General features: G+C 43.9%; 2 protein-coding genes across 7 annotated transcripts in view; one reads left to right on the forward strand and one right to left on the reverse strand.

Moving 5' to 3' along the window:
- The window catches only part of LOC112227776 (rho GTPase-activating protein 18), a 51,586-nt gene extending 36,953 nt beyond the window's left edge, over positions 1 to 14,633 (forward strand). For 3 of the 4 annotated variants that reach the window (XM_024392639.2, XM_024392642.2, XM_024392641.2), the window contains exons 4-16: positions 2,409 to 2,493; positions 2,782 to 2,969; positions 3,255 to 3,420; positions 3,649 to 3,740; positions 6,171 to 6,248; positions 6,469 to 6,486; positions 6,739 to 6,898; positions 9,927 to 10,009; positions 10,710 to 10,907; positions 11,504 to 11,635; positions 11,864 to 11,991; positions 12,108 to 12,172; positions 12,276 to 14,633. In XM_024392639.2, coding sequence (XP_024248407.1) covers positions 2,409 to 2,493; positions 2,782 to 2,969; positions 3,255 to 3,420; positions 3,649 to 3,740; positions 6,171 to 6,248; positions 6,469 to 6,486; positions 6,739 to 6,898; positions 9,927 to 10,009; positions 10,710 to 10,907; positions 11,504 to 11,635; positions 11,864 to 11,991; positions 12,108 to 12,172; positions 12,276 to 12,367 — 1,485 coding nt within the window. In that variant the 3' untranslated portion in view covers positions 12,368 to 14,633. The remainder of the gene's footprint in view (positions 1 to 2,408; positions 2,494 to 2,781; positions 2,970 to 3,254; positions 3,421 to 3,648; positions 3,741 to 6,170; positions 6,249 to 6,468; positions 6,487 to 6,738; positions 6,899 to 9,926; positions 10,010 to 10,709; positions 10,908 to 11,503; positions 11,636 to 11,863; positions 11,992 to 12,107; positions 12,173 to 12,275) is intronic. The other variant, XM_024392640.2, reaches the window with a different exon arrangement.
- lama1 (laminin, alpha 1) overlaps positions 14,203 to 21,092 on the reverse strand; it is a 67,569-nt gene continuing 60,679 nt past the window's right edge. The window contains exons 53-57 of one of the 3 annotated variants that reach the window (XM_042308863.1): positions 19,269 to 19,458; positions 18,905 to 19,057; positions 16,885 to 17,038; positions 16,240 to 16,590; positions 14,203 to 15,399 (exon numbers count right to left, since the gene is read on the reverse strand). In XM_042308863.1, coding sequence (XP_042164797.1) covers positions 15,239 to 15,399; positions 16,240 to 16,590; positions 16,885 to 17,038; positions 18,905 to 19,057; positions 19,269 to 19,458 — 1,009 coding nt within the window. In that variant the 3' untranslated portion in view covers positions 14,203 to 15,238. The other 2 variants (XM_042308864.1, XR_006080314.1) reach the window with 2 other exon arrangements.

Consider the following 21,092-nt stretch of genomic DNA (forward strand, 5'->3'; position numbering starts at 1 on the left):
AAACTAAGAGCAACATCAGCTCAGCCGTGAAGTGCTAGGCCACACAAGCTCACAGAACGGGACCGCCAAGTGCTGAAGCGCGTAGCGTGTAAAAAAAGCGCCTGTCCTCGGTTGCAACAATCACTACCGAGTTCCAAACGGTCTCTGGAAGCAACGTCAGCACAACAACTGTTCGTTCGGAGCTTAATGAATTACGCTTCACCATCTGGCAGTCCGACGGACAAATCTGCGTTTGGCGGATGCCAGGAGAACGCTACCTGCCCGAATGCATAGTGCCAACTTTAAAGTTTACTGGAGGAGGAATAATGGTCTGGGGCTCTTCTTCATGGTTTGAGCTAGGCCCCTTAGTTCCAGTGAAGGGAAATCTTAACGCTACAGCATAAAATGAAATGGTTTGTCGAGGTCATTGTGGAAGAACTTGACTGGCCTCCACATTCACCCAACCTCAACCCAATTGAGATGGTTTGGGATGATTTGGACTGCAGAGTGAAGAAAAAGCAGACAACAAGTGCTCAGCATATGTGGGAACTCCTTCAAGACTGTTGGAAAAGCATTCCAGGTGAAGCTGGTTGAGAGAATACCAAGATTGTGAAAAGCTGTCAAGGCAAAGGCTGGCTACTGTAAACACTTTTTTGGTTACTACATGATTCCATATGTGTTTTTTCATAGTTTTGATGTCTTCACTATTATTCTACATTGTAGAAAATAGTAAAAATAAAGAAAAAGCCCTGAATGAGTAGGTGTGTCCAAACTTTTGACAGGTACTGTATATCATTTTATTTGGGGGGGATGGATCCAAGGCCCTTCAAAAGGTGCCACCAGTTGCCCAGTTGGCTAGAGTAAGGAGACGTGCTTCAGTAGACGTGCTTCAGACACTCAGGTGTGTTACCAACCAGTATTTAAACACCAACCCAGTTGGTATGGGCCAGAACCATTATCAGATGAGAGGGGGTGGACAGTGGAAACACGATGTTCTCATGCTTGCCCAACCCTATAAAGCAGCTCTCGGCAGATAGCTGCCTCTTTCTCGGAAATAGAACTGGACCCCTGACTGACTGTTAGCTGCAATCTGGATGAGCAACAGGCAAGAGAAGAGTGACGGGGAAGTCCCATACTGTTTTCAGATAGCAGCGTACCGCACCCACTGCTTTAGATCCAAGGACATCAAATAGCATAGCAGCATTGTAATATGTTCTGTAGAAGGGTTGGTGGTATACCAGGTAGCAAGCCCACAGAGTTGTCATGGGAATTTGGAACAAATATATAGACTCCACCCTGAGTAGCTAGCTGCTATGGCTATTAAAGGCTGTTGTGTGGCTATGAAGTCTTGATCGAGACTAAGATATTTACAGCATGAATGAATGGGGAGGGGTGTAACTAATAAAGCGTCCATGCCGAAGAGTGCCACAAATGCCCCTGTCAGCACTGCTGTGTGGCGGTGGTAGTAGTCTCAAGGATGAGTCACAGATCTGGCAGGGGGCACAGGATTCTGAGTCATACGCACGCCTCAGTTCCAGCTTGGATGACAGCTGATTCCAGGGCACAGAGAAAGCCTTCACCCTACTCTAGCTAGAATACTGTCTTACTGGCAGGCTTCACAGACCACAGTTGATTTTTTTTTTTGTATGATTAAGGAAATGGATTTAGGCCCCAAGGACATGGAGTCTGGATCCATTAACAGGCCATTCAGTCTAAATGAGGATGGATTAAAGACCATGGCCAGTTTTGTCGAAATCTGATAGTGGAAGATGGTGGTGTCTCTTTTTGTGTTTGGTTGGTGGAGTGTAATATTACAGCTAATGTAGTTATTTTAATTGCTTACCATTTGAATTCATACGTAATGTATTTAGGCAAATGTTAGTATTTTGGTGACTATGAACTCAAGCTCTTTCTCAGACCTGTGAAATGCAATTTTATGTACATGGAACAGTATAAAGGCAACATTTCTATATCCTAGTTCTGTTGACTGGGGTTTGGTCCATGCTCTTTTCGCTGACTAGGAGGTGTACAACAAAACATAACAGCTGTCTCTGTTGAGCGTTCCATTGATACCCACTCTCCTCTCTCCCCATGTCAGCAAATGTACTGCAGAGCCATATGGTAGTAAGTGCATTGGAACGAAACAGCCATATCCCTCATTGCTGTTCACACATCTGATACTGTGACTGATGAGATGGTCAGCTGAACACAATGATGGTGTTAATTCAGTTCACTGTAACGCCTGGTATCGTTTAGAAGAAAATGGACTCATTTCACCATAGTCAAATGCTGAAGCAGGATTCATATTTTCATGTGTCCCACTTCAAAAGCTAATGTTTAGTTGTTGATAATATTTACTTTGTGAAACAAACTCCACACACACCGAAATGAGCATAAATGATGATCATGTATGTCCCCTATCCTTTTAGTTGGTTGATCCCATACCGCCTGTGTCCCCCAAGTCACCCAATGGACACATGGCTTCCAGATGCATCCACCGGACGTCTTCAAGAGGTGAGTCTATAGTCTCTCAATATGTTACCACCATTTAATGTCCCCTATTAGTTTGGTTAGATTTGGTCGGCTGACGCAACCGACTGTGAGGCTACCACTCCAGTGGGTTGAATCAATGTTGTTTCCATGCTATTTCAACCTAATTCTGTCAACGTGATTGGAAAACACATTGGACTGTGACCAAGTTGTCAACATAGATAATTTCCATCTGGTTGGTTGGACTGATGTCTTTGCATAGGGGAATATACTGGTGATGTGCCCATCATTCTGACTGTGTGTATGTTCCAGTGCGGCCTGCTTTTCCCAGCTTCTCCCCGGTGGAGAGACGTGTTTCAGAGTGCCCTCCCTCTCAGGATACCTCTGACACCCTGTCTTTCGAAGTGCCTTACTCCGAGGGTGTCACTGCCCACCGCAGGGGCCGCCAGGGGGACTGCCAGGACTGCCAACGCATCCGCAGAGATGACCCCGACCTGCCAGTGAGTCTCACCTCTGACCTTTTGGAACTCCAAAAGGCGTTTAAAAACACATGAATGCAGTAGAAAATGAGAGAGCGACAGACATATGGAAGGGATTGTACAGGACAAAAAGTGGCAGAGCGGGGATTTGAACCCCAGCTGTAGGTGGCAGTGTGTGGTCTGGTCTGGAGGCATCCATGTTAACCAATGGCCAACCTCTGGCAACCTGTTTGAATATATCAAATGTGTTGATGATCGAGACTGTTTCTTATGAATGACCATGGTCTTGTCTTCTGTCTTGTATAGACATTTCAGCTGCCTAGGCCTAAACTAGGCCTCACCCACATCCAAGATCTGTCTTGTGCGGACATGAAGAAGATCGGCTACATCTCTCTGATTGAACTGACCACGTTCTACGACTGCCTGGGCATTGAGCTCAAACGCAACCGAGCAGCACGCAGCAAGGCCCGAGGTGGGTGTTTAACTGGGTCATGTTCATGAGACACCAAACGAAAGAAACCCCACATAAACAGGGCGGGACTACCTGGAAAATAAAACATTTTGTCTTATGTTGCAAGATGTTTTAAGACATTTTCAGTTGTGTGCCCTAATGAACACAACCTTGGTGTTTCACATCCTATTTTTACATAGACACGTCATTGGGGTTTTGAACTCTCTCTTTTTTCCCTCCCCTCCACAGAAAGTGGTATATTTGGAGTTCCCCTGACCACTCTACTGGAGAACGACCAGAAGAAATTCCCCGGGTCCAAGGTCCCTCTCGTCTTCAGAAAGGTACTGTACCTGATTGGTTCTATTTGTATTGGTAAAGCCCCCCTTACTTCTACTTTGAAACCACAAGTGTTTCTCCCCTCTGGTTATAGGAATCTAGTTATAGAAATTATACTGGGGGGAAATCCCTGCTTATTCCCCAATGGAAAATTATATGGGGTTATTGTGCATTGCCAGTTCTCCTATACTTCTATGGGTCAGTTAAACTCTCCCTAAATCTCTCTCTCCTTCATTTCCTTTCTCTCTTTTTCTCTCCCCCCACCCCTGTCTCTCTCCTCCCCAACTCCTTCTCTCAGTGCTTACTCACACCTTGAGCTGGGCAATATTTACAAACATTCATATCGCTATAAATTGACTGAATTGTTACAATAATAATAAATTGAACAATACATTTATAACATCCATGTGCACGGTTGTTTTTTAAATATTACCCGTAAAACTTCTACTAATACTTTGAATGTTGTACCTATCCATTTTCCTATTAACAATCACCCATATTACAAACTTATTTCATTTAAAACTTCACATTTCTCTAGTAGGCCCCAATAGGTTATTTATCGTAATGAACAATATCAGAAAACGTCCACAATAAGTGGTCGATATTGCCGTATCGATATACATTTTTGGTTTATCGTCCCAGCTCTACTCTCCCCCTCTAACCCGTAGTATCCTGACCCTCATCCCTTCTATCATGCTTTTCCTACTGAAGCAACCCTTTCCCAGGACCCATCACATCACTCCCTGACTCCTCCTCCTCAGCTGGCCATCACTGCTTTGTGTTAACGTAATATGTGTCAGGGGATGCCCACACACGGACTGCTCCCTCCAAGAGCCTCTCCTGTTTCACTATCAGTACTAGAGTCAGCCTTGTTAGGCGTTGCTTTCACACGTCATCACAAAGACATTCCGGAGAGACTAAATGTCAGAAGTCCACCATATACTCCTTTTAAACCTACTGAGTAGGAGAGGGGAGGGAGGAGAGTCAAGTGATGAACTATAAGCTATATATACTGTTATTTTCATTTGTGTTGTCATGTCAGCTAGGGATGGATGTTAGTTATTGTCCATTTCTATCATAGAATATGTTATCTCTGATATTTTTAAAATATGTCTGGGATGGTATATATAGTGCCTTCAGAAAGTATTCACACCCCTTGACATTTTCCATATTTTGTTGTGTTACAGCCTGAATTTACAATTGATTAAGTTGAGATTGTCACTGGCCTACACACAATGCCCCATAATGTCAAATTGGAATTATGTTTTTAGAAATGTTTACAAATGAATAAGAAATGATAAGCTGAAATGTCTTCGATGTAATAGAATATGTTAGCTATTATAGCTCATATATGTTAGAAATATATCTGGGACTGTATATAAGGAGCTGTACTGAAAATAACATTTGACTGTTTAGAGTCCCAGCAGCTGCCAGTCAGTCAGCCAGTGGCACGGACCTAACCTTGGCATAGCTGAGGATTAAGGCACAAATAACCCTGTTACCAGCCGTCAAATTCCAGTCTATGCAGAATTTGCCTAAAATAAGTCACATTGACTGTCTAGACTGACTACAATTACAGGCCACGTATAGTAAATGACTAGATTATTGGGTATCAAGGTGATGTTTTATGGATTTGGTAAATAAGTGGATTCTGAAAGGGAATTATAGGACTTTTCTTTGAAGCAATTGTTCACTGCTATATCAGTGTTGGTTTATCTTTTGCAGACCTGGAAAGTGGTTTCTGGAGGAGGACTTGATGAACAAGGTCAAACCATTGCTTCAGAATGCAGATTTTGTGGTCTAGTAAACAGATAGTTAGCCTTTGGGATCCAAAGCTTGTCATAAAATACAATTGTTGGGTTGCCTTACTCTCTCATATCAGTCATATTGCACTTGCAAAGATCCCTAACCCCTCCTAAACAAAAATGATCAAGTGTTAGTACCTTTCAAGGGAAATATTTTCTCAGTCGTCACTAAGAGGCAGGAAACAGGAGGGTTGTGTCTTTCTTTTGGAGTGGACCAGGTGTGTGTGAGATGGCGGGTCTGATAGCGTTAACCTCAGGTTGCTGACATCTTTCTGTAGAGACGAGATGACTGAAGTCTCCAGTCCAGGTGTGAGTCATGTTCAATAGAGGAAAACAAGTTTGGCGGTGGAGAACAAACATCAAGGCCCAGCAACAGAATCTGTGGGTGCTTTTATCTCTAGTTGTAAATATGAATTGAATGCTGTTTTGTTAGTGGTTTGAAGAGCTCCCTGTAAAAAAAAAAAAGTTTGCACAAAAAGGACTTCCCTGTTTGTGAAAACCAGGAAGAGGAAACGAATGCAGTCAGATTTGGTTGATTTTGTTTTCAGGTGAGAGTCGAGTTCACATAGAAATGTCCCTCTTGGTTTGTTAAACTTGTGGTTTATAAAATGTGTATGCTTGTGTTTGCAGCTCTTGTCCAAGCTGGAGCAGACAGGACTACAGACTGAGGGGATTCTCAGAGTACCAGGGTCTGCATCCAGAGTAAAGGTAAGCCCCTCTCCCCTTTTCCACTAATAAAACTGGAGCTTTTCATACTTTAGCTGTCTATCACCAATCATAGAGCTATCTTGTTCTGTGTAACTCTAGCCTATGTCTACCACTGTATAAACATTTCACTGAAGGGAAAGATATGTTTGTTCTTTGATTTATTGCTGTACTTGATTCCATCTTATATTATCCTACTGGGTACCCTCCTTTTCATCATTAGAACAAGCAGACTGAAGAGGTGATGTACCCCCCCACTCCCCTCCATTTTGATTTGTTAGGTACCATGGCAGGTCACCCCTCTACACACACTTGACATCTCAACTAGAGGAAGCATGTGGGTATTAGGTTCCCCAAACACACATGGTGATGGTTAGGGATGTGATTTGTTTTTATGGAGGGGTCAAAGGTCACCGTGGAGTTGAGATTAACCAGAGGGGGAACCATTGTGGAGATAATGTGTATATTTTTGTTTTGGTGTTGCTATTTGCAGCATCTACGCCAGGAGCTGGAGCAGAAGTTCTATGAGGAGCGGTTTGACTGGGAGCAGGTGAGGCACAATGACGCAGCGGGTCTGCTGAAGATGTTCATCAGAGAGCTGCCTTATCCTCTGCTCACGCTCCAGCACTTACCGGCCTTCGCCGCTGCACAGAGTGAGTGCACACAAATGTAGGCCTGTACGCCTACCGTTAAGTGGATACATAATACAGTGCATTTGGAAAGTATTCAGACCCCTTGACTTTTTCCACATTCTGTTACATTACAGCCTTATTCTAAAATTGATTAAATTGTTCTTTGTCCTCTTCAATCTACACACAATACCCCGTAATGACAAAGCAAAAACAGGTTTTTGAAGTGTTAGCAAATGAATATAAGTTTTTGGTTGATATTTCACATTTACATAAGTATTCAGACCCTTTACTCAGTGCTTTGTTGAAGCACCTTTGGCAGCGATTACAGCCTCAAGTCTTCTTGGGTATGATGCTACCATCTTGGCACACCTGTATTTGGGGAGTTGCTCCCATTCTTCTCTGCAGATCCTCTCAAGCTCTATCAGGTTGGATGGGGAGTGTCGCTGCACAGCTATTTTCAGATCTCTCCAGAGATGTTTGAACGGGTTAAAGTCCGGGCTCTGGCTGGCCCACTCAAGAACATTCAGAGACTTGTCCCGAAGCCACTCCTGTGTTGTCTTGGCTGTGTGCTAAGGGTCGTTGTCCTGTTGGAAGGGGAACCTTCGCCCCAGTCTGAGGTTCTGAGTGCTCTGGAGCAGGTTTTCATCAAGGATCTCTCTGTACTTTGCTCTGTTCATCTTTCCCTCGATCCTGACTAGTCTCCCAGTCCCTGCTGCTGAAAAACATCCCCACAGCATGATGCTGCTTCACTGTAGGGATGTTGCCAGGTTTCCTCCAGACGTGACGTTGGCATTCAGGCCAAAGAGTTCAATCTTGGTTTCATCAGACAAGATAATCTTGTTTCTCATGGTCAGACTTTCTAGGTGCCTTTTGGCAAACTCTAACCGTGCTGTTATTTGCCTTTTACTGAGGAGTGGCTTCCATCTGGCCACTCTACCATAAAGGCCTGATTGGTAGCGTGCTGCAGAGAAGGTTGGACTTCTGGAAGGTTCTCCCATCTCCACAGAGGAACTCTGGAGCTCTGTCAAAGTGACCATTTGGTTCTTTGTCACCTCCCTGACCAAGGCCCTTCTCCCCCGATTGCTCAGTTTGGCCAGGCAGCCTGCTCTAGGAAGAGTCTTGGTGGTTCCAAACTTCTTCCATCTAAGAAGTATGGAGGCCACTGTGTTCTTGGGGACCTTCAATGCTGCAGAAATGTTTTGGTACCCTTCCCCAGATCTGGGCCTTGACACAATCCTGTCTCGAACCTCTACAGACGAATCCTTTGACCTAATGGCTTGGTTTTTGTGGGACCTTATATAGACTGGTGTGTACCTTTCCAAATCATGTCCAATCAATTGAATTTACCACAGGTGGACTCCAATCAAATTGTAGAAACATCTTAAGGATGATGAATGGAAACAGGATGCACCTGAGCTCAATTTTGAGTCTCATAGTAAAGGGTCTTAATACTTATGTTTTTGATTTTAATACATTAGCAAACATTTCTAAAAACCTGTTTTTGCTTTGTCATTATGAGGTATTGTGTGTAGATTGATGAGGAACATGTTTTATTTAATCAATTTTAGAATAAGGCTATAACGTAACAAATGTGGAAAATGTGGAAAACTTTCTGAATGCACTGTACATATACTAAAATAGCTCTCTGACACCCTTATCTCTACTGACCTGTAAGCAGAGACTAATTATATATCACCATGGTTAGCATTGTTTACAGCACATGTAAAATGCACTACATGACCAAAAATATGTGGACACTTACTCATCGAACATTCCAAAATCATGGGCATTAATATGGATTTGGTCCCGCCTTTGCTGCTATAACAGCAGCAAGTCTTTTCACTAGATGTTGGAACATTGCTGCGGGCACTTGCTTCCATTCAGCTACAAGAGTATTAGTGAGGTCAGGCAGTGATGTTGGGTGACTAGGCCTGGCTCGCAGTCGGCATTCCAATTCATCCCAAAGGTGTCCGATGGGGTTGAGATCAGGGCTCTGTGCAGGCCAGGCAAGTTCTTCCACACTCATCTCGACAAACCATTTCTGTATGGACCTTGCTTTGGAACTAAGGGGCATTGTCATGCTGAAACAGGAAAGGGCCTTCCCCAAACTGTTGCCATAAAGTTTAAATTACAGAATTGTCTAGAATGTTATTGTATGCTATAGCGTTAAGATTTCAATTCATTGGAACTAAGGGACCAAGCCCAAACAGCCCTAGACCATTATTCCTCCTCCACTAAACCTTTGAGTTGGCATTATGCATTCAGACAGGTAGCGTTCTACTGGCATCCGCCAAACCCATATTAGTCTGCCGGATTGTCAGATGGTGAAGCATGATTCATCACTCCAGAGAACTGGTTTCCACTGCTCCAGAGTCCAATGGCTGCGAGCTTTACACCACTCCAGCTGATGCTTGGCAATGCGCATGGTGATCTTAGGCTTGTGTGTGGCTGCTCGACCATGGAAACCTATTTCATGAAGCTCCCGACGAAAAATGATTGTGCTGACGTTGCTTCCAGAGGCAGATTGGAACTCGGTAGTGAGTGTTGCAAGCGAGGACAGACAATTTTTACGCTCTTCAGCACTTGCCGGTCCCATTCTGTGAGCTTGTGTGGCTTACCACTTTGCAGATCAGCCATTGTTGCTCCTAGACATTTCCACTACACAATAACAGCACTTATATTTGACAGGGGCAGCTCTAGTAGGGCAGAAATTTGACAAACTGACTTGTAAAGGTGGCATCCTATGATGCTGCCACGTTGAAAGTCACTGAGCTCTTCAGTAAGGCCGTTCTACTGCCAGTGTGTCTCTATGGAGATTGCATGGCGGTGTGCTTGATTTTATACACCTGTCGCTCGTGGCTGAAATAGCCAAATCCACTCATTTGAAGGGGTGTCCATATACTTTTGTATATGTTGCTTGTCATTTATGATTAATTTCCCATTTTTCTCTTAAATGTACTCTTAACGATGTCAACAACACTTCCACCAGTTGGTAAAGTGAGTGTGTTTGCAGAGATATCAGTGTATTTTCCCCTCTGTCCCTCCTCAGGTGTCTCCTCTCCCAGACACCAGATCCAGGCCCTGCACCTCCTCATCATGCTGCTCCCTGAGCCCAATAGAGACACACTCAAGGTGAGCATGATCTTTGACTAATGCCCCTAAAAATCAGGGTTCACATCCTTTGTAGCTATCCCAAGACTCATGATCATGGACTGAGAGACTACACTTTCAACTGTGACCTCACAACCCTACACACAAACACACACCTATCCCACATATCCAGTCCTAAAATAGCTCAAATAAGTGCAGGGGCTAAGAGTTTATTTTCAATTGGGCAACTGTGTCCAACTATGCATTCATAAGCCAATAGTCACAACCATGAGTGACTAACATTCCATTCTAAGGGGCGGTTGCCTTCGTAACATGTAAACAACCACAAAGTGTTGCTCAAGCCTCAGTCAAGGCATAATAAGATGACTTAACTTGGCAGACTTGAAGTGAACTTGAAGAGTAACAACTATGTTTAAGTATCGTCCCATGAATGGGTTATTGTATGAAGTTTAGAGGTTTTTGAAGGTGTGAAGGGAAAACGGGTGACAACCCTCTGACGTCCTCGCTTCCTGAGTGGACAGTATATAAAATGACGTGTGTAGGATAAGATATGAGAATGTGTTTCAGTATGGGCACATTTTGGATCAGTAGGCCAGAGTTACCCAGTGATTGTGCCAGTGCAAAGGTTGAACCTGTTTTCTTGAAGGAATAAATCCGAGGAGCGCACACTAACACACACACACACACACAGACCCAGTCTAACCCCTCTGTGACCCTCTAGGCCCTGTTGGAGTTCCTGAGGAAGGTGGTAGCCTATGAAGAGAAGAACAGGATGAGTCTGTGGAACGTGTCCATGATCGTGGCTCCCAACCTCTTCACCTACCGGGGCAAGAACGCCAAGCATGAGGAAATGCAGGCGGCAGCCGGGGCGGCCCACCTCGTACGGCTACTCATCACATACCAAGAACTGCTCTGGACCGTGAGTTTGCAACACACACGTACACACGTTCCTTGAACACATAGAGATGGGATACGTTCACACACGACACATTCACTACCCCCAAACATATCTCATCAACAGTCATCTGGCCTCATCAGGACAGACCAGGGTGCTATTCAACTACAGTAGGACTGCAATTTCCCAAATTGGTGGTTGATAGATTACGTCTATACTGCTCCAGCATAGCATCTGCAATTTTAAGACTTCCAGTACAACTTCTGTAATTTTGCTGAACACAAAACTCACTTTCAATAATTCAAGACAAGTCGTTTTTTATGTAGACCTTGAGCCTGGTTAAACAAGACTGAAAGCTGAGCTCACCATTGTTTTACTTGAAAAAAAAGTTTTTATGACAAAACCCATGAGGGAAGTGATCCAGGCACGTTGTATGAAACGCAAAGAGACAAAGAGCAGCTTGAACCACATCTGGGGACTGCTGCCTGACCTATTAGAATACAATGCATCGAATGTAATGCCACTACAGCCCAAATCACCAAGCCCCCGGGCAGACGGGGAGAAAGTGAAGAGAGAGAGGGAGGATAGAGAGATTAATAGGTGTATTGTTCTCTCCTCAGGTGCCCTGCTTTCTCATCTCCCACGTGAGGAAGTTGAATGAGGCTAGCAAGAAGCCGCCCACCTCAGAGAAGACCAAAAGGAAGCTGCTAATGATGAGGAAGAGGAACGCTGAGAAGACTGAGAGGAGCGAGGTAATGATTACTGACTTTATGGACTCTAAACTACTTTAACCCCAACTTGAAATGGTCAATTAGATGTATTCTCAATGTTAGTTTGACTTGACAACAATAACATAGGCTATTGGGTGTATGCTTGCTCCTGACAGTACCTAATTGGATGCTGTCGCCAGTACCTTTCAGCATGAGGTTTACTCATGTAATGGGACTTGAATTGAAGTTGGGTCTTTTCTTTGTCCACAGTTGACTGACCTCCGAGAAGGGGTCATCAGGGTTCACGCCCCACTACAAGCTAAGATCTCCATGGCGATCCAGTTGGACAACGAGACCAAGGCCAAAGATGTGATGGCGCGCTTCGATTATGAGAACGGGTCAGTGGAGGAAAAGTGATGATTACTTATTTCTTCAAGGCCTCTGTTGATGTTGCTAATGTATACTATAGGGATGTCTGGGTTTATTAAAATCATTATCTTTTTTTATCTCGCAGTCTTGGCACCAGAAGCACTAGCCAGAGGCCAGTACAGTATTTGTTTGAGGTCGGAGGAAACATAGGTATGTATGATTACATCCGTTGGACTCAAATTTTTTTCAATCAAAGGATTATTGTAATTTCTGTCTTCTTTAATCGAACTAAAACATTAACTTTTCTCTGTAGGCGAGCGCTGCTTGGACCCTGAGACTCACCTACTAGACGTGTACCATGTGAATCCGCACTGTGAATGGCTTTTAAAACCCACGACCACATGAGAACTGAGGACTCACTCACTCAACACAGTCAGCAAACTGAACCACTGCCCTCTTGTGGCCATCTTGGTGAACTGAGCATGCATGGAGACCTTGTTGACTGTAGGTTCAGTTAACGTTTTATCCCAAACTATGGACCACTAAAAAGAGTGAGAGCTGGAAGATGAACTATGGAGAGACATTCTCCTCCTGAAGGAAGGACTCAACATAGGCCATGTTTGTGGGATTGAACCTTATAACAAACTACTAAATAGGACAGAAGCACTATACTCTGACTAGCTGGGTTCTGGATGGAAGTATTTGGAGGTGGGACAGCTTTGTGAAGACATGCCCCACATACGTGACTGACGACATCCCATTGCTTGCCATTTGAATTTTTTTGTGCCAGATATTCACCTACTGGGTCGTTCCACCAATTCAGTGCCTTTTTGAGGACAGTAACTTATTTTACACTACCATTTCACTATTAGATGTTCAATGTTTCTTTTGAAAAATGTTTTTTAAAAGGAATAGTCTCGCCACATTAAAACGAGTGTTCAGTTTACGTAACAGGATTGACCTTAAAATGAGGGACAGACTAATCACATGAAATAATAATCTTCAGAAATGACTTTGTCAAAGCAACAAAATAGCACAGTTTTACAAGGATGGTGAAATATTGGGGTTAAGTTGCTTAAAATCTTCTGAAAATCAGAGGGTGCAAGGAGGGACACTAGCAAGTCTTTATTTATATGAAAAATCTGATTTATTGAATTTTCCATGTGGTCTATATCAAAGGGCACTTCATTTAATAAAACAGGGTTTTAAAATTCAATATTGTTGCACAATTTCTACATAAAATATGAAAAGGATGCAAAAGGAACTCTTCGTGGAACGACCCTGCTACAGAGGCCATGGACACAATAACAGACCATGTGTACCACTTCATGCAAGACCCAGTTAACATTTACTTGCTATATTTATACCACAAATTTATCCTGATAATTGTATTATTACACATACTCCATATAACTTTTTTTAATCATTTATAAGAGCAGAATGTTGATTGCAAAAATATTGGGAGTGAGGAGATTCAGAAGACTAGCAGTTTGGGTTGTTGAGTTCATGATGGTGAGGGACAAGTGGAGATGGGAGAGACCTGATACTGAATACAGACATTGGCTCTGTCTGAAACTTTGTTTCATGGTCTCCTGTCCTGCTGACCGCTGATCGGTGGCTAGAACTGATCAGGACAAGGCAGGTGAAAACAACATAGTGGAAACCTATCCAGTCCTTTCACCTGCTAGTGGTCATCAAGGACATGAGATAAGGAGAGGAAGCGGTTTCAGAGTACTGAGACGCAGGCCCACATCGGAACTGTGACCAACGATTCAGGCCATTGTTCAGCCCACCTTCTTTGCTTTTTGGATTTGCATGTTGAGCACTAATATAAAAAGGTCCAGAACTCAAACATCTCCCTCCTGACACATCTCCCCACCCCAATGGACTGTGAATGTTGTACCTGTGACTTGTAGAAAACAATGTACACACTACACTATGACTTAACAACCCTTTCAACCCTACCTGTATGCCCAGTCTACATCAGAGACATGCATTACTAATGAACTAAACTGACTTTGCATGCCTGGAGAGTGCTTACAATACTTTAATGAAGGAAAGGAGAAAAGGCATAGTGGCCATAAAAAAGGCCCTTCATAACAGTGTTAGCCTGGCTTCCAAACTGATTTCATTACATTTCACCATTGTTTCTTTCCAAACGATGGTAAGAGCAGTGTTCAGTCTGGTTTAACCAGGCTAGCCCTCGCTTGCTTATGAACTTGTGAATAATGTTTACTTGCAGGGCGTGTATGTTTTAGCCCAATCAACCTCTCTCCACTTTATTTTACTCTGTGGTAGTTCAATGTTTGCCTGTGCCTTGGTTGTCAACCTGTGGTTTTTGTTGTTTAAGTATTCTGTGCTTCCAAATGAACCTGTAGCAATTGTGTCAACAAGACAAAGGTCGTAATGTTGATTTGACTTTGCGCAGGACTTTTTAAAATGATTTATCCTTCCAAAGTCAGTGTGTAAACAGTTTTTGTAAATGATTGTGCACCATAGACTCTTACTATGTGTGTATTTTCTGTATATAGAATACTGATTTAGCATTTTTTTATTTTTTTATTTGCATTTATTTTATGAATATTATTTGACCACTGTTGACAGTTTTGGCCAAGTGGCACAATGTATCTGACACAGTAACAACTGAATATAACGTCAAGTTAAAAATGGACTTGTCTTTCTCTCTTGCCAGAACTGGGTTGTGAAATATGTTAGGGAAAAAATCAGCTCAGTTTCTCCTCTAAAATAGCATGAACACTAAATGCAGAACATTATTCTGCAGGTACTCCTGGGAAACTATGCAGAAAGACAAACAGACATGGTATAGAGAGGAAAACATCAGAAGGATGACCGCTATGGAAGCAGCTTTGACAAGCGTGTTATGCACTGCATAATATGTGGGCAGGCCTATAGTAATAGAGCCTACAGATCAACTATGACTTGGATATACTATGATATTGATATTTTTTTAAATATTTTATTAGCAAATATTAATTTTCTAGAACATTGCATATAAAAACTAAGACATTCTATTGTCCAATTAATTTGGGGGAGTCAAAATGCACAAAAGAACATGAACACCAACACAGAAAATGAGTTGATTAAAAAAAAAGAAAATTCACATTGACCAAACATTACTTCAATCTTTCTTTACAAAACATTACAAATGGAAGTAATTTCATAGGTCAAATTTCAATGGTCAAATCACAGGGTCACAGCGTTAGATATGGAATGGTTTGGTATGGCTGGTAAAGTTCTGGTATGGTTGTGGCAAGATTATGTGGCGGTGCTAGGGCAGGAGTGGGGTGACACTCCATGGAGGGTGAAGGCAGTACTGAAGTCCAGGATGTTGGTCATGTGACCCTTGATCAAGCGGATGTTACGCATACAACCACGGAACGGCATTCTGGATGTCAGGCAGTTCTGTTTCACGCCGACTGTAAACAAAAAGACAGCGAGGTCAATACATGGGTGGCATTCTGGATGTCAGGCAGTTCTGTTTCACGCCGACTGTAAACAAAAAGACAGCGAGGTCAATACATGGGTGGCATTCTGGATGTCAGGCAGTTCTGTTTCACGCCGACTGTAAACAAAAAGACAGCGAGGTCAATACATGGGTGGCATTCTGGATGTCAGGCAGTTCTGTTTCACGCCGACTGTAAACAAAAAGACAGCGAGGTCAATACATGGGTGGCATTCTGGATGTCAGGCAGTTCTGTTTCACGCCGACTGTAAACAAAAAGACAGCGAGGTCAATACATGGGTGGCATTCTGGATGTCAGGCAGTTCTGTTTCACGCCGACTGTAAACAAAAAGACAGCGAGGTCAATACATGGGTGGCATTCTGGATGTCAGGCAGTTCTGTTTCACGCCGACTGTAAACAAAAAGACAGCGAGGTCAATACATGGGTGGCATTCTGGATGTCAGGCAGTTCTGTTTCACGCCGACTGTAAACAAAAAGACAGCGAGGTCAATACATGGGTGGCATTCTGGATGTCAGGCAGTTCTGTTTCACGCCGATTGTAAACAAAAAGACAGCGAGGTCAATACATGGGTGGCATTCTGGATGTTAGGCAGTTCTGTTTCACGCCGACTGTAAACAAAAAGACAGCGAGGTCAATACATGGGTGCTAACAAATTCATTTACTTGACACTGGAATTGATCAACATCAAAGCAAAGGGGTGACAAAGGCCCAGTCCAGTGAAGTGTCTTGCATTTAGGGTATAGGGGCTGTTTGTGGAAAGAGACTGAAGGTTTTATAGAGGGGGAACGTACCAGGGAAGCCTCCCACGTAGACCGGGTCCTTGGTCTCAGCCGAGGTGGACTGGGGGTGGGGGTTGTCGGTGAGCACCGTGACTCCGTCCACGGTCAGACTCAGAGCGTTCTTGGTCTTCTTTGCCAGCAGGGTGTGCCAGAGACCGTCACACAGCCACCAGCCCAGCCGCGAAGTGGCCGACACCCGCCCGGCACCGTTGTTCACGTGGAACACCGCCTGTCCGTTGGCTAGCTCCAGCCCGATGGCGTCCACCTTGGCACTGCTGACCCCAAGGAGGACTCCATCTGACACTGTGCTGCGGAACTCCAGAGACACCTCCATATCTGAGCCCACTTTGTACCCATTCTTTACTGCAGGGGACAAACCATAACGAACCAGTTTACATCACTATGTCATACAGTCAAGGAGGACACATTAAGGCACTCCCATTCATCAATTTAAACAGTTAAATGTAGCTATGCATTGAGCTTGTTAAAATGATCTCATCCTAAGCATTATTCCAGTTGAAAATCTATCAGAAAGGATGTGGAAATGTTGACTTTTTAAATATAGTTGGCAGAAAAATGTTAAATGGCTTTTTTTGTGTTTTTCGCTTCACAAAGACTTTGGCTTGAAGTATGGAGTTTATGGGCGTTAGGACTCACTCAGAGCAGCGTATCCGCTCCCATTGAAGAAGGTCCCGTCCTGGGCTGCGGTGAAGCAGTACGCAGTGGATTGTTCAGACACTGGACTCTGGGTGTTCAACTTAACACTGTTCAGCAACACCTTCTGGATGCAGCCTGCCAAACTATGGGTCACCTGCATGAGGGAATATAAATATTAACATTTGGGGTTGTGGATAAACATTTACTCAGCAGAAAATGTACCACCTGCTTTCAACACAAACAATTAAATAAAAACTATATTTCAGCATGAATAGCAAGTACACTGACTATACCAAACATTAGGAATACCTTGCTAATATTGAGTTGCACCCCCTTAGCCCTCAGAACAGCCTCAATTTGTTGGGGCATGGACTGTATAGTCGTGGCCAAAAGTTTTGAGAATGACACAAATATTAATTTTCACAAAGTCTGCTGCCTCAGTTTGTATGATGGCAATTTGCATATACTCCAGAATGTTATGAAGAGTGATCAGATGAATTGCAATTAATTGCAAAGTCCCTCTTTGCCATGCAAATGAACTGAATCCCCCCAAAACATTTCCACTGCATTTAAACCCTGCCACAAAAGGACCAGCTGACATCATGTTAGTGATTCTCTCGTTAACACAGGTGTGAGCGTTGACGAGGACAAGGCTGGAGATCACTCTTGTCATGCTGATTGAGTTGAAAGCTTCAAAAGGAGGGTGGTGGTTGGAATCATTTTTCTTCTTCTGTCAATCATGGTTACCTGCAAGGAAACACGTCCCGTCATCATTGCTTTGCACAAAAAGGGCTTCACAGGCAAGGATATTGCTGCCAGTAAGATTGCACCTAAATCAACCATTTATCGGATCATCAAGAACTTCAAGGAGAGCGGTTAAATTGTTGTGAAGAAGGCTTCAGGGCGTCCAAGAAAGTCCAGCAAGCGCCAGGACCGTCTTCTAAAGTTGATTCAGCTGCGGGATCGGGGCACCACCAGTACAGAGCTTGCTCAGGAAGGTGTGAGTGCATCTACACGCACAGTGAGGCGAAGACTTTTGGAGGATGGCCTGGTGTCAAGAAGGGCAGAAAAGAAGTCACTTCTCTCCAGGAAAAACATCAGGGACAGACTGATATTCTGCAAAAGGTACAGGGATTGGACTGCTGAGGACTGGGATAAAGTCGTTTTCTCTGATGAATCCCCTTTCCGATTGTTTGGGGCATCCGGAAAAAAGCTTGTCCGGAGAAGACAGGGTGAGTGCTACCATCAGTCCTGTGTCATGCCAACAATAAAGCATCCTGAGACCATTCATGTGTGGGGTTGCTTCTCAGCCAAGGGTGTGGGCTCACTCACAATTTTGCCTAAGAACACAGCCATGAATAAAGAATGGTACCAACACATCCTCCGAGAGCAACTTCTCCCAACCATCTAGGAACAGTATGGTGACGATCAATGCCTTTTCCAGCATGATGGAGCACCTTGCCATAAGGCAAAAGTGATAACTAAGTGGCTCGGGGAACAAAACATTGATATTTTGGGTCCATGGCAAGGAAACTCCCCAGACCTTAATCCCATTGACAACTTGTGGTCAATCCTCAAGAGGCGGGTGGACAAACAAAACCCCACAAATTCTGACAAACTCCAAGAATTGATTATACAAGAATGGGCTGCCATCAGTCAGGATGTGGCCCAGAAGTTAATTGACAGCATGCCAGGGCGGATTGCAGAGGTCTTGAAAAAGAAGGGTCAATACTGCAAATATTGACTCTTTGCATCAGCTTCATGTAATTGTCGATAAAAAGCCTTTGACACTTATGAGATGCTTGTAATTATACTTCAGTATTCCATAGTAATGTCTGACAAAAATATCTAAAGACACTGAAGCAGCAGACTTTGTGAAAATGTATATTTGTGTCTCAACTTTTGGTCACGACTGTACAAGGTGTCGAAAGCTTGCCACAGCGTTGCTGGCCCATGTTGGCTCCAATGCTTTGTACAATCAGTGCATGTTGTGCATGTTGTGTGTTGTAGTTGAACTTACATTGCCTATCTTCTTGGCGGTGTAGGTCTGGGGAAGTCCTCCCAGATACAGCTTGTTCTCCACATCCAGAGTGTTTCCTTTAGCCGGCACTGGAGTTGACGGCTGGCCGTCGACACTGAGAACCACACTCTTCTTATTGAAGTCCGTCTTCACCTGGACACCCACAGATACACCACAGGGTTGGGGAGAGTCATGACAACCTGCATGGTAATATCACTCCTTTCAGTTATGATCTGAAACAAACTTGAATTGTGACATACTTGGGCTTTTCTATTCATTAATGATATTGTTATGCGTCCCCTGAATCGACAACAATCACTGCAATCTGCTATCGCTCTTGGCCCAGAAGGGCATAGTCACTAACTGTGTGCCACTGGCCGTCGTTGACGGGCACAGGGAAGGTGGCGGTGGCGGGGCCGCTGCCCTTGTCACAGGTGAAGAACAGATGTCCTCCCAGCAGCTGCAGAGTGGCGTAGTCCATCTGGTTGGCGTGGGCCATGTAGTAGATCAAACCACTCTGGGTATAGGTACGCACTGACAGCTCCAGAGAGAAACTGTCACGAAGAGAAGCGAGAAGAGACATGAAGTATTTAAGCTACTGACAAAGCTATATTTTGAGTTAGCTGTGATTTACTGTAAGATAAAGACTTTTGTTAATGGTTTGGTAGACCTATAAATAGGCAATGAATGGATATGACAATTTGTGGATAATTGTCAATAATACACAATTGAAGTGGACATTTGTTTAGGAGTACCAACCAATCTCATAATAATCATATATTGATGAATGCAACCACCAACCAAAAACATGTATCACAACATGTTTGGAATGACAATAGGAGTTGGCAAGAGCATAAGCAGATCTGGGATCAGGCTAATTGAACTGTGCCTTCCTCTCAATCACAAACAATGTAGGCTACAGTGAAACACTTGAGAAGAGTTCTAGCTAAGTCAATAGGAATGTGTAACATTAGCCCTGCTCGTTTCCAAGCAGTGCCGGAGTGCCTGGTGAATAATAAATATTTAAACAAAGAGAATGGGCCACAGCCGAGACAGGAAATTAGGTAGACCTTGGGGAGGCTATTATAATTCTTCTCTTTAATGAAGAGATATGCACTCATGCTCAGAGAAAAGCAATCAACGATGATGGCCTTGAGCGTTTTTTGCAATTCACTATCCTGTATGTTACACGACATGGCCAAAAGTATGTGGACACTTGCTCATCGAACATCTCATTCCTAAATCATGGGCATTAATATGGAGTCGGTCCCCCCTTTGCTGCTATAACAGCCTCCACTCTTCTGGGATGGTTTTCCACTAGATGTTGGAACATTGCTGCAGGGACTTGCTTCCATTCAGCTACAAGAGCATTAGTGAGATAGGGCACTGATGTTGGGCGATAAGGCCTGGCTCGCAGTCGTCGTTCCAATTCATCCCAAAGGTGTTCGATGGGGTTGAGGTCAGGGTTCTGTGCAGGCCAGTCAAGTTCTTCCACACCAATCTTGACAAAGCATTTCTGTATGGACCTCGCTTTGGAACTAAGGGACCTAGCCGAACCAAGAAAAACAGCCCCAGAGAATTATTCCTCCTCCACCAAACTGTACAGTTGGCACTATGCATTGGTAGTGTTCTCCTGGCATCCGCCAAACCCAGATTTGTCCGTCGGACTGGCAGATGGTGAGGCGTGATTCATCACTCCAGAGAACGCGTTTCCACTCCTCCAGAGTCCAATGGCGGCAAGCTTGACACCACTCCAGCTGACGCTTGGCATTGCGCATGGTGATCTTAGGTTTGTGTGCGGCTGCTCGGCCATCAAAACCCATTTCAAAAGCTCCCGACTCCACTTTGTCCATGACAGCCAACAGAGGCTCATCACAAGACACCCCTTCTTCCATGTGTCTCTTAGGGTCAATCTTCAATGAGTTTGGTAAGTTTTATTTTTGTAATAAAACGTTGCTTCCAGAGCCAGTTTGGAACTTGGTAGAAAACAGATGATTTTTACACGCTACAAACTTCAGCACTCGGCGGTCCTGTTCTGTGAGCTTGTATGGCCTACCACTTTGCGGCTGAGCTGTTGTTGCCCCTTCACAATAAGAGCACTTACAGTTGACTGGGGCAGCTCTAGGGCGGAAATTTGACAAACTGACTTGGCATGACTGTGCCATGTTGAAAGTCACTGAGCTATTCA

The sequence above is a fragment of the Oncorhynchus tshawytscha genome, linkage group LG29 (assembly GCF_018296145.1).
Source record: "Oncorhynchus tshawytscha isolate Ot180627B linkage group LG29, Otsh_v2.0, whole genome shotgun sequence".
In the NCBI taxonomy this organism is placed as follows: domain Eukaryota; kingdom Metazoa; phylum Chordata; class Actinopteri; order Salmoniformes; family Salmonidae; genus Oncorhynchus; species Oncorhynchus tshawytscha.